The sequence below is a fragment of the Argopecten irradians genome, chromosome 5, assembly GCF_041381155.1.
Source record: "Argopecten irradians isolate NY chromosome 5, Ai_NY, whole genome shotgun sequence".
Classification (NCBI taxonomy): Eukaryota; Metazoa; Mollusca; class Bivalvia; order Pectinida; family Pectinidae; genus Argopecten; species Argopecten irradians.
In genome coordinates, this window is record NC_091138.1 from 27,162,570 (window position 1) to 27,175,014 (window position 12,445).

General features: G+C 36.4%; 2 protein-coding genes across 7 annotated transcripts in view; both read left to right on the forward strand.

Moving 5' to 3' along the window:
* The first annotated feature begins 5,436 nt into the window (after positions 1-5,436).
* The window catches only part of LOC138323399 (paladin-like), a 132,456-nt gene continuing 125,447 nt past the window's right edge, over positions 5,437-12,445 (forward strand). For 2 of the 6 annotated variants that reach the window (XM_069267990.1, XM_069267996.1), the window contains exon 1: positions 5,515-5,640. The gene's annotated coding sequence lies outside the window, so the exon portion shown is untranslated. Of the gene's footprint in view, positions 5,641-5,836; positions 5,925-8,285; positions 8,496-12,445 lie in introns of those variants that run through there. The other 4 variants (XM_069267995.1, XM_069267993.1, XM_069267992.1 and 1 more) reach the window with 4 other exon arrangements.
* On the forward strand, positions 5,914-8,193 carry LOC138324359 (golgin subfamily A member 6-like protein 2). The gene is made up of 3 exons (XM_069269432.1): positions 5,914-5,924; positions 7,192-7,195; positions 7,492-8,193. Exons 1-3 carry the CDS (start codon positions 5,914-5,916, stop codon positions 8,191-8,193), a joined length of 717 nt encoding a protein of 238 aa, XP_069125533.1.

Consider the following 12,445-nt stretch of genomic DNA (forward strand, 5'->3'; position numbering starts at 1 on the left):
TCTCATATCAGATAGTCTAATTCTCATATCGGAAATTTTATTTCTCATATCGGAAATTAGAAAACAAATTTCAATATCAGAAATTGTATTTCCTATATCGGAAATTCAAGTTATTCTACCATCCAGATAACGAGAGAGGGAGAATTTCTGATACCGTGAATTGAATTTCTGATGTCGGAAATTCAATTTCTTTTATCAGGAATTACTAAGATTTTCCGATATCGAGAATAGAATTCCCCATATCGGAAATATAATTCCAGATATCTGAAATGGAATTTCTGATATGGATTTTTTTTCTAATTCCTGAAACAAAAATAGAATTTCCGATAACGGAATTAGAATTTCCGAAAACGGATTAGGATTTCCAATATCGGAATAAGAATTTCCGATATCAGAAATTTAATTCCGATATCGGAATTAGGAATAAAAAGTAAATTGGCTTGCCGTATCTAACAGTAATCAGTTTATAAATAAATGAACTAGACAAACATTTGTGTAACCAAGAACTTTTATATAATAACAAAGCAAGCACCGAATCTTAAAATTACTGTTTACCGGAATGTATATTCCGTTCCTCTCAAACTCACGATGTCAGACACTAAATCGCCCTGCCAACTACATATGTAGCTTACACCACTGCGTCACAGAGCTACGTTTTAGCAGGTCCATGTGGCTCCAGGACTCCAGAGAAATTAGTGCTCGAATTCGAGTTATCTCCCTTCGTACGAATATCGACCTTCGAATGTGAGCCTTGGCGAGTTAAAATTAAAACTTCGAGACGAATTTCATAAAATTTCATATGAATTGAATACTTTAAGATACTCTTTATCACATGAATACAACAATCTGCATTTGAAAGAATGTCAAAGCCAATGTTCAAACACAGGCTTTTGGCTCTATAGATATTTTTATGTATATGTAATAATGTGTCACAGGATTGCATTTTATAGAAAAAAAAAAATGTTTATAGGTCCAAACGTCTTTGATTCAACAGAGGCAACTACATCAACTTCAGTGAAAGTATCGTACTTAATACCCCTTGGCTAGCGTAGCTGCTACATGTACATTGGTATGTAGTCCTGACGTCCTCAAAATTCTGACGTCACTTTACATATTGATTCTGTTATGACGACACGATCGATGTCCTTTTATGTATTTTAAATAAAAGCAATATAGTGAGATATGTAAAAAATATCACGAAACTACTAGACTACAGGACGCCTGAACCGACGTGAAGTATAGCCGTATCTTCATGTACGTACATGTATACATATTGATCTTTAGTCTCGCACCTGCGATTCCATCTTCGTATACATACTGTACTATGTATTACAGAATTAATTACCTCTCTTCCGAGTAGGTATCCATTGTGACGTTGTTGTTTTTTGATATGAACAATGAATACCTATTCACAAGAGTAGATAACTCTAATGCATACAGAATACCAAGGAAAATTAAAACTGCCTGAGATATTGTCCTTTTGGCGTCATGCGTTTTATTTTTTCACGGAACCAAACATTTTCACACATACTTGCCCTAACAAAGAACCCTCTGATAATTTGCACCTATATACCTGCAGTATTGTTCACTAGCTGTGACATTGCTCTGATGAGGTTTCAGTCTTGTTAAGGTTTCATTTCATCATTAATCAAAGAGTTTTTGTAATTTTCAAAAACCAATTTATGGGAAATATGTCAAAAACAGAACAGACTTTTATTGCTTGTAATTTTTTCAGATAAAAATTTAAGAAATTACCAATTTGGTGGCTAATTTGAAAACTTGCATTTCTTACACTTTAAAGAGAGGTGAAATTTCACCTTTTTTTTTACTTGAATGATAACCATTCAATAAAGGTTGGAATCATAATCTATTGTTGTTTTGTTTGTTTTTGTTTTTTGTTTTTTAGATTTAATTACATAAAATGTGATTTGAAATTTTAGCAAAAAACGCTGAAAATATATAAATATATATACAAAGAAATATATATAGGATTTTACATGAGTGTTAATTCCATATGATATTTATATGAATTGAGTCTAAGAAGTTTTTATTTTTGCGAGCCTTGGCAAGCAAAATTAAAACTTCGAGACGAGTTACATAAAATCTCATATGAAATGAACACATATTTAAGATACTTTTTATCACATATCTACGAATACCTACATAACAAAGATTTTCACGTCAAAATGTATTCCGAAAATCCAGCAGAGGCCGACATTTTATCCTGCCGTCCTCGTAACCCTCACGTCACGTCATTTTGCCTGACGTCATTTTATTGTTTATGTCAAATAGCTATCCTTGATTCATAATAGCTCAAAATCAAGCACACCACCATCTAATTTCCATTACAACTGTCGTGACGTTGAAGTCATACCTTTAATAGGGTGACGTCATAGCTGTTGTGACATTAAAGTATCACCTGTAATGAAATGACGTTGTATCTCAAATGACGTCGAAGTCACATCTGCAATGGGGTGACGTCATATCTGTGGTGACGTTGAACTCGTACCTGTAATGGGGTGACGTCATATCTGTTTTAACGTTGAAGTCGTACCTTTAATGGGATGACGTCATATCTGTGGTGACGTTGAGCTCATATCTGTAATTGGTGACGTCATATCTGTCGTGACGTTGAAGTCATACCTTTAATGGGATGACATCACATCTGCGGTGACGTTGAAGTCATACATGTAATTGGATGACGTCATATCTGTCGTGACGTTGAAGTCATACCTTTAATAGGGTGACGTCATAGCTGTTGTGACATTAAAGTAACACCTGTAATGAAATGACGTTGTATCTCTAATGACGTCGAAGTCGACCTTTTACACCTGCAATGGGGTGTCATACCTGCAATGGGTGACGTCATATCTGTGGTGACGTTGAAGTCGTACCTTTTATAGGATGACGTCATATCTGTGGTGACGTTGAACTAGTTCCTGTAATGGGATGACGTCATATCTGTTTTAACGTTGAAGTCGTACCTTTATTTGGATGAAGTCATATCTGTGGTGACGTTGAACTCGTACCTGTAATGGTTTGACGTCATATCTGTGGTGACGTTGAACTCGTACATGTTATGTGGTGACGTCATATCTGTTGTAACATTAACTTAGTACCTGTAATGGGGTGACGTCATATCTGTTTTAACGTTGAAGTCGTACCTTTAATGGGATGACATCACATCTGTCGTGACGTTGAAGTCATACCTTTAATAGGGTGACGTCATAGCTGTTGTGACATTAAAGTAACACCTGTAATGAAATGACGTTGTATCTCAAATGACGTCGAAGTCACACCTGTAATTGGGTGACGTCATATCAGTCGTGACGTTTAAGTCACACCTGTAATGAAGTGAAGTCGTATCTGTTATGACGTTGAAATCATCTAAAGTTGCCAGTTTATTGCCTTTAGTGTCGTCGTTACTCACTTATAATTGTTTACCTGTCCTGGACAACAAATCCTTCCTGGTTTATTGTGCCGTCCTGTGTGTTAGCACACTTGGGTTTGTTCCTTTTAATCAATAGTTTGGCATATTTGGAGCCGCCTCAAAACTAGTGAAGAGTTGGCTCAAGCATCCGATGAAGTGTCCACGATTCATATAGTAATGCTAACATAGAGGTTATCCGAGAACATAGATATACTATAGCAAGCTTAATAATATCCCTGTTGTACGACGATGAACATAAACAGTACATGACACAAATGAGGAACGGAAACACAGTTCACAATCCACATAGCTGTGGCTTATCCTTGATTAGGATTTCAATATAACATTTATGCACAAGCGTTTGTTCGTACCAAATGATTGGTATGCCCTATGAGTTATTGTTAAGGAATACAATTACAAAGAAAGATAATTGTTCACTAGCAAAACTGAAAATAATATCGAAGTTGCCATGGGAACAGTTGGTACTGTAGACAACAATCTATATTTCCAGGGGATAAACCTATTCTCAAGCTTAGGTTATCAGCTTAAATGTTAACATGCAGGATCCATGTACAACTGACTGGATGAGCTAGGTGTGCTGTCCGGTGTCTTTCCCTGTATGCTTCAGTGAGATAGCACTATAAAATTGGCAAAGGTTTTACTATTTCCTAAGAGACAACACGAATATACCGCAGCCTCACAAAATACATATAAATTCACACATCTTCATTGTATACAGGGAATTGAAGCCGTCATTAATTAAATGATCCTGTGTGTTTTAAATAGTAAATAAGTAACCACCCAACCATATAGTTCAAACTTATGAAACACATCATTTTTTTTTTCAAATTAAATTATCCTATCAAAGTAAAATTGCTGAATGAATTTGCGACCCGAATTTCGGTCCTATTCTTGCTGTAAATTTTGCTGAATATCCTGTAATTATGTATTAGAAGATATTCAGTACATTTTGCAATAAGAATAGGACCAACATGCGTGTCGAAAATTCACTTAGCAATTTTACTTTGATAGGATAATTTTTATTTTGAAAAATAACGTGTTGTGATCACAGGGATCCGAGAATAAGTTACAGATTTTATAATCATGGACCAACCAGAGTTAGACGTTTTAGAGGTCTAGATAAAAAAAACGATAAAAATCACCTTTTACATGGTACTATATTCGTATATACAATGTATATCTAGTACCATGAAGAGTGTGATTTTTATCGTTTTTTTTATCTAGACCTTTAAAACGTCTAAAATGGTCTTAGGGCACGCTGGTGGGTCCATGATTATATAATCTGTAACTAATTCACAGATCCCTGTGGTTATGATAACATATATAGGCAATATCAGGAATTCCGTTTGATACCCCCTCCCACCAGAAAAATCAACACTAATATATATATATATATATATGTATATAGTAACTGCTTCATGTGCTTTGTTGCGCATTGCGCTGAAACATGTACACATATATAGATAAAGTATTTTTGTGAACAAATACAATTTGTCAAGAAAAGGTTTTGATGTATAACTACATATATATGATCTATATTATATGGCCGGCCTAGTCCACCAACTGATCAGTTTCCCAAAGTCTGCTGAACATCAAAGTTGATCTTTTACTCTATAAGCGCCATTACTAATTCTGTTGAACTGACCACTTTCAAAGTCTGCTTGAATATCGCAGTACTCACTGTGTGTAAGCATGACATTATATTCTTGTTACTTTATTCTTTGTTTCAATAGTATCTTAAATGTCACTATGGTGGGCTCCTCACTGATCTCTTCTGCTGTTACAGTAACATGTATCGATATTTCAGAAGCTTGCTCATATTTCACAAATTCGGTTTGAATGTACTTTAAAATATCATATACTATCAATTATAATGCTTTGGCGACGTGGTGATATTTCACACGCCACGGCCATTTGTACTTTTATATATGTGGTTCTCATTTTTGTTAATTGGTTTATTTGTCACATGATTGTCGCATGATACAATCTAAATAGACTACAAATCAATAGGGAGGAGGAAGCTTTATCTCTCACTGAAACCACGTGTTACTGGCGCGCGATGCCAGGTAAGTTTCCATAGCGACACACGAATTCTCTTCCTTCGTGGTGAGAAGAACGTTTTAATGAAACGGTAGTTTATCACTGAGGAGTGACATCGGCGATAGAGCAGTTTCCATGTGAATTTACAGGTATGTACACTAACTGAAATATCTGCATGTTAAGCCTCTTTACATGTAAATATATTTATCTTTTAGTTGCAGTACAGTTTTCTAAGTATTGACATTTAGTGAGACAAGGACGGAAAACATTTTGATTGATGGACATAATACCACGTGAACACGTTCATCACTATAGATGTTTAAATCTATACTGTTTATGAATAAAATTGAAAAGCTCGTACTCTGTTACATGTACGTGTAACTGCTAAGAGGTAGGAGATTGCGGTAAACAATTTATTAGTGATGGATTCCAGGTAAGTGTCTGAACTAACAACTTGGTGTACATACAAAGGCTCCTCCGCTGTTTCCTGTTTAGTTATTTAAAATATATAACCATTCAGCGGTACATAGGATGGGTTATATATTATATTCACGGGAATTTTTTTTATAGGACGTGTGAAACATGAAACAGATAATACTTGTAAAACTGGGATCAAGTTTTCATTGTACTGGTTGCATTCAGTTTGACAAAGGATAAATGTTGCCCCTAAGTAATGATTTTGATGCATAGCTCTATATATGGTCTTTAAGCTAAGTCAAGTGGACTTGAAACACATGTCAAATTATGGTGATATTTACTGTTTGGTTCCCCAACTAATAAGAAAATGTGTGTCCGTCTACAGCAGCTGTTCGTTATGCAGAGGTGTTTGCTAAGGCAGGTTTTACTGTATGTCAGATGTACATTCCCTGGAGACACATCAATTGATATTTTAGATGATAATAAATCATTATTGTTTTTACTTATTTGACTTTGCAGACTGTGGTAGCCTCCCTCAATACATTATTCATAAATCATATCTTTTCACTGTATAATTTCTTTCATTTTTTCACTCTTGGAAACACCTAAGAGTTTGGAAACCCCCTCAGAAATTTGAACACCTGGTGACTCCTTACCTCTTTAGACCCAGCACTGCTTTGAGTTTGAATTGAGGTCATATGAATCTTACTCATCATGCTTTGTAGGTTGTCTTGTGCCATGCACTATGCGCGATTTGTCATTCATAAACATTGGGCCTGTAGTATGTTAGGATCAAGAGCTACCAAGTTTGTTTTAATGAATGACCTTGACCTTTATTCAAGGTCACAAGATTCAAATAGACTAAACTGTTTGGGCCTGTAATATGTGTTAGGATGATGGGCTATCAAGTATGACGAATGAATAAACGGACCTTCCTTTAAGGTCACAAGGGTGAAATAGGTTAAAAATCTTTAAATAACGTCTTGTCAATAACTAAAAAGCCTATAGAGACCTGATATTATGCATGTAGCATGCTGGGATGAAGGACTACCAAGTTTGTTCAAATGAATGATCTTGACCTTTATTCAAGTTCATAGCTTGCTGTCAAATATAGCAGAAACATACAATTCTTCTGATGAGTTTCTAAAACACAATCCTTTATAAATTGTAAGTTCAAGAAAAGGTGAGCATTTTCAGTCCATTTTATTCTTTTATTTTTTCCACTACTTTATGGGAGCCAGTATTACAGCGGGTTTCATTTTATAGTTTCCTGTACATTACAGACCTGTAAGTTCTCTTTTCTATATCCAAATGAAATCAACACTGAGCTTATTGAAAAAAAAAAATCAAAGAAAAAAAGACCAATTACCTAATTTGTATGGTAAATCAGTCTGGGTTATTTAGTAGTTATTTGACTAAATTGATTGATCTCTCATGTCGATTGTATACCTATTTAACACTTTGATCTGATTTAATGAGCTAATAACTGGGTAATAGTTGAAATCAGGATATAAGCTGCTTTTGCCAAATGCTTGTTAAAAATGGATGTCTGGTCGCTTGATACCTGGTGGTGAGGACCTTAGTCTAATACCTGGTGGTGGGGACTGATACCTGGTGGTGAGGACCTTAGTCTGATACCTGGTGGTGAGGACCTTAGTCTGATACCTGGTGGTGAGGACCTTAGTCTGATACCTGGTGGTGAGGACCTTAGTCTGATACCTGGTGGTGAGGACCTTAGTCTGATACCTGGTGGTGAGGACCTTAGTCTGATACCTGGTGGTGAGGACCTGATACTTGGTGGTAAGGACCTGATACCTGATGGTGAGGACCTTAGCCTGATACCTGATGGTGAGGACCTGATACCTGATGGTGAGGACCTTAGTCTGATACCTGGTGGTGAGGACCAGATACTTGGTGGTGAGGACCTGATACCTGATGGTGAGGACCTGATACTTGGTGGTGAGGACCTGATACCTAGTGGTGAGGACCAGATACCTGGTGGTGAGGACCAGATACCTGGTGGTGAGGACCTGATACTTGGTGGTGAGGACCTGATACCTGGTGGTGAGGACCTTAGTCTGATACCTGGTGGTGAGGACCTTAGTCTGATACCTGGTGGTGAGGACCTGATACCTGATGGTGAGGACATGATACTTGGTGGTGAGGACATGATATTTGGTGGTGAGGACCTGATACCTGGTGGTGAGGACCTGATACCTGGTGGTGAGGACCTGATACCTGGTGGTGAGGACCTTAGCCCGATACCTATTGATGGGGACCAGTAATGAACTGTGACCTGATGTTCTCATTAGTGGAGCCTGCATGTATAGCCCCCAACACCAGTTAGAGTAGTCAGAGGTGTGATAGACCATTGATTAGACCAGATATAGCGCTATCCAAGCTATATCGGACCTGGTGACAGCGATAGAATTAGTAGTGTTTAGCAGCTGCTGTGCTTATATCCACCAAGTCTATTGCTCTCACGTACATGTGGTAATATATAAACAGGTCGGTCTTGTTCTGTTAGTGGTGATTTGAGAGATCTATGTCAGTCTGTGACAATTTCTAGGATATCTTTCTATGTAAGGTAAGTCAGTATAATGCTAGTTATAAACCAGTTAATCCCTGTGTATGGAGGTTATACAATCTCATGGGAATGGATTCTTCAAATTGGTTTTTGGGTTTCTTTGATGATTTATCTGTTGATGCACTATTTGTATAATACTTGTACATTCAAAATAACTGGGTTTGAGTGTATTTATAAACATTTTTCATAAACATTTCTTCTTTCTGTTCTCTGAACATTGTATCATTGGTGTTTAATTTCTAAAATGGTAGAATATGGAATTCTTTTTTTTTGAATATTGATGTACAGGTATATGTTGACTTAACTTTTAGGTAATGTAAATGATCAGTTTTTATTTGCTGTCTATGAAATGTCATTCTTGACCTTAACTCAAAATGACATCCTGTCTGTCTGTGTAGCAAGTTTTTAATGTGCATAGTGATATGCGCCTTCTAGTTTCGTGCTAAGGGAAATTTCACATTAGCTCAGTTGGTGGAGAGCTGGACCAGTAAGTCCAGGGTCTCGGGTTCAAGCCTGGCTGGCAGCACACTTCTCTCTGACATTCTGTTACATTCGGTGCTGCAGACTGCGCCATTGAAAAATATAGGTGAATTTAGAGGCTTTATTGTAGATAGTAGACTACCTGGGTTTGTTTGTGTGGGGCAGACATATATTTTGAAAGAGAGTAGTATAGCAGGTTTTAAATGTAAATAGTGATACAGCCGCCTTTAGCTTTGCACTAGAGGGGATTTCCCTTTAATATCTCAGTTGGTAGAGAGGCAGACCAGTAGTCTGGGGCCGCTGGTTTGAACATACTACTCTTGCCCTGTCACACCTATACAAAAATCAAAGCATAGATAACAGTTTTGGTTTTACATGAAATCATAAGGGTTTTAAGAAGTAGTTCAAGAGCTCTTAATGTCTAATAGACCTATTTCTAGTTTATCACTACAAAAACTCACCTGATGGGAATGGTTGGTGTGACAAATAGTCACGGCTATGATCAACACAGAACTGTTGTGTAACAGGAGAGGAGAAAATGTAGCAGCCAAACCGGGATTCGAACCCGAGACCCTCAGAACACTAGCAGAGTGCTCTACCAACTGAGCTACCTGGTCACTAATGATCGACCCAGTCCAATCCCGCTACACTCCTCCTCCTTTCTCGAAGTCTTCGCCTTTGAAGACACACGAGACCCTTCCAAACACAACCAACATCGGTTATTTAGTTGGGCGCCACTTCTGTAACAGGTGAAGAGAAAATGTAGCGACCAGAGCGGGATTCAAACCCGATACCCTCGGAACATTAGCCGAGTGCACTACCAACTGAGCTACCTGGTCAATAATGATCGACCCAGTCCAATTCCGCTACACTCCTCCCTCCTTTCTTGAAGTCTTCGCCTTTGAAGACACACGAGACCCTTCCAAACACAACCAACGTTGGTTGTTTAGTTGGGCGCCAATTGTGTAATAGGAGAAGAGAAAATGTAAGGGCCAGAGCGGGATTCGAACCCGAGACCCTCCGAACACTAGCCGAGTGCTCTACCCACTGAGCTACCTGGTCACCGATGATCGACCCAGTCCAATCACGCTACACTCCTCCCTCCTTTCTCGAAGTCTTCAAGAAAGCTACTATACTCAAGGTGTTATTTGGCTATTCTAGACATATCATTCCAAAGAGAAAATAATAGCGAATGATTTACTTCTGTTCTTAGATTTTCCAGTTTTCCAAATTGATTAGTTTAGGACAATTTGAATCTTAAAAGCAATCTTGCCCTGATTTCTTGAAACAAACTTAAGTAAAAAACTGACTAATAGATGTTCCACCACCAATAAGAGCATAAACGATGCTCATCATTTAAACATTAATTGGTGTTTACTCATCTAAATGTATATCTAATTAATGCAAAAATCAATATATGAAATAACTTTTGCGTTTTAGGGATGCACAATCATTACTTCATTCTATATAGGACATAGCGACATGGACTTTTTTGGAACGCAATTAATTATTCTTTAATATTTTATCATGAAGTAAAATAAGAAGTTCAAACTTTTCAGTGGTGGTAATGGCATATAGTAAACTACACTTGTAACTCTTGTGATTGAAGATAAATACTGTTGCTCCTGTTTTTGAAGAGAAAAAATACTATTCTTTAGCTGTGCAGCATCTTTAAGTCAAATTTTTTAAATAAGTTTCATGATAAGAAAAAAATAAGTTTTTGACTGATGTCTGCACTTTTGTTTCAAGGAATCAGAATGTGACCTTTTGTCGACCTAATCCAGATATCAAGGTTAAATTATAGGACTTTATAGCAGTCTAGTACACCGCAACATTTATTGGGATTTAGGTATATAACACACAGTTCTCCACCATATTTCCATTTAGATTCAATATTTTTATGTAGATGAGAATGTAATTAATAAGAAACTGATCAACTTACAAGAAAATTTGGTAATAATGTTTGTTGCGATACAATTTAAATTGCTTTATTTCTATTTATTGTAATTGAAATTAACTCATTATAGTCAATATATTATTTGGCAATATTTGGAATTAATGAAATTAGTTTAGACTTAGTTTTAAATCAAAATGTTTTCTTTTGTTGAATTCTGAATTTTTTTTAAATGGTTTGTATGTTGTAAGTAGGGCATTAAAACTTACAGGTCAGTAAATACATGTATATACCAGTACATATGCTGTTAGAACTCTGATGATTTTACACCTGAAAGACAATGTAATAGTATATTAGGACTCCAGGAGTATAAAGACCCACTCTGAGAGTACCATGTAAACCTTTGTCTATATATGTGGTTGTTTATCTATTGATATTATAGTACTATCTCACCGAAGCATACTGTTTGGGTTATTATACAATAAGGAGGCAGATGATTGAAGCTGACACACAGATAAATTGACAACCTACGGTCAGTAACTGCATGGCAACTGTCTCACATAGGAACTTATTTAAAACCCTAAGGGGGAGGGCTAGTGGTGATGTGTCGTAACACCTTGATATTACTGTAATTAAGAAATCTGTATCTGGGTCACCTGAGATCTATATAGATCGATATACTGGAAAATCTATATCTAGGATTCATCAGATCAATATTATTCATTGAAGACATGTCTTTGATTAGCAGATTACCAGTCGTAAATAAAGAGGACCAATAATTACTAGTCTTTAATACAAATAATCAAGACATGTAATATGTAATTGGATACTGTTTGATTTTCTAGATTTTCTGAAGTGTTATTATCTTGGCATGAATTATATACAATACTCATTCCTTTGAAACTATCTTGGCTTGAATTATATACAATACTCATTCCTTTGAAACAGAATATCATCTGAAGTTAGTTTCCCGATGGGGCTTCCACTAATTGGATTCTCTATTCAAAACAAACTTGTTGAATGCACTTGCATAATAATATGGTATTAGTCAAGTCTCTAAAGTCTTCATACAATTTCTTCAAAAGATTATCAGTACTCAACTATTACATATTCAATAAAGATTTGGTATTACAATGGCCTCTTTCATTGTCAGGTTGTTTGGTTCATTTAATGATGTGCCTGCAGATTTACAAGATAGAGTAAAGTTGTAGTACTCCGAGAAAAACCACTAACCAGCAGTCAGGTAACCTGGCAACTGCCCCACATGGGATTCAAATTTAAAACCCAGAGGTGAAGGACTGCTAGGGCCCAGTTGTTCAATAGGTGATAGCTTTATCACTTAATTAGTGAAATTTTCATTTCTCATTTGCTGCAACATTTGTGATTATATTTTTACCAAAATCAGCTACTTGTAGGTAAAAAATGAAGTTCTTAAGAATCCTATAACATTTTGTAAAAATTGTATTACCAGAAATGATTTAATCTTGATTTGAAAATTGTTGTTAAATTGTAATCACATTTTGAACAACGGGGCCCTGGTGGTAATATGATGGGGTATTTTAACCAGTCAGCCACT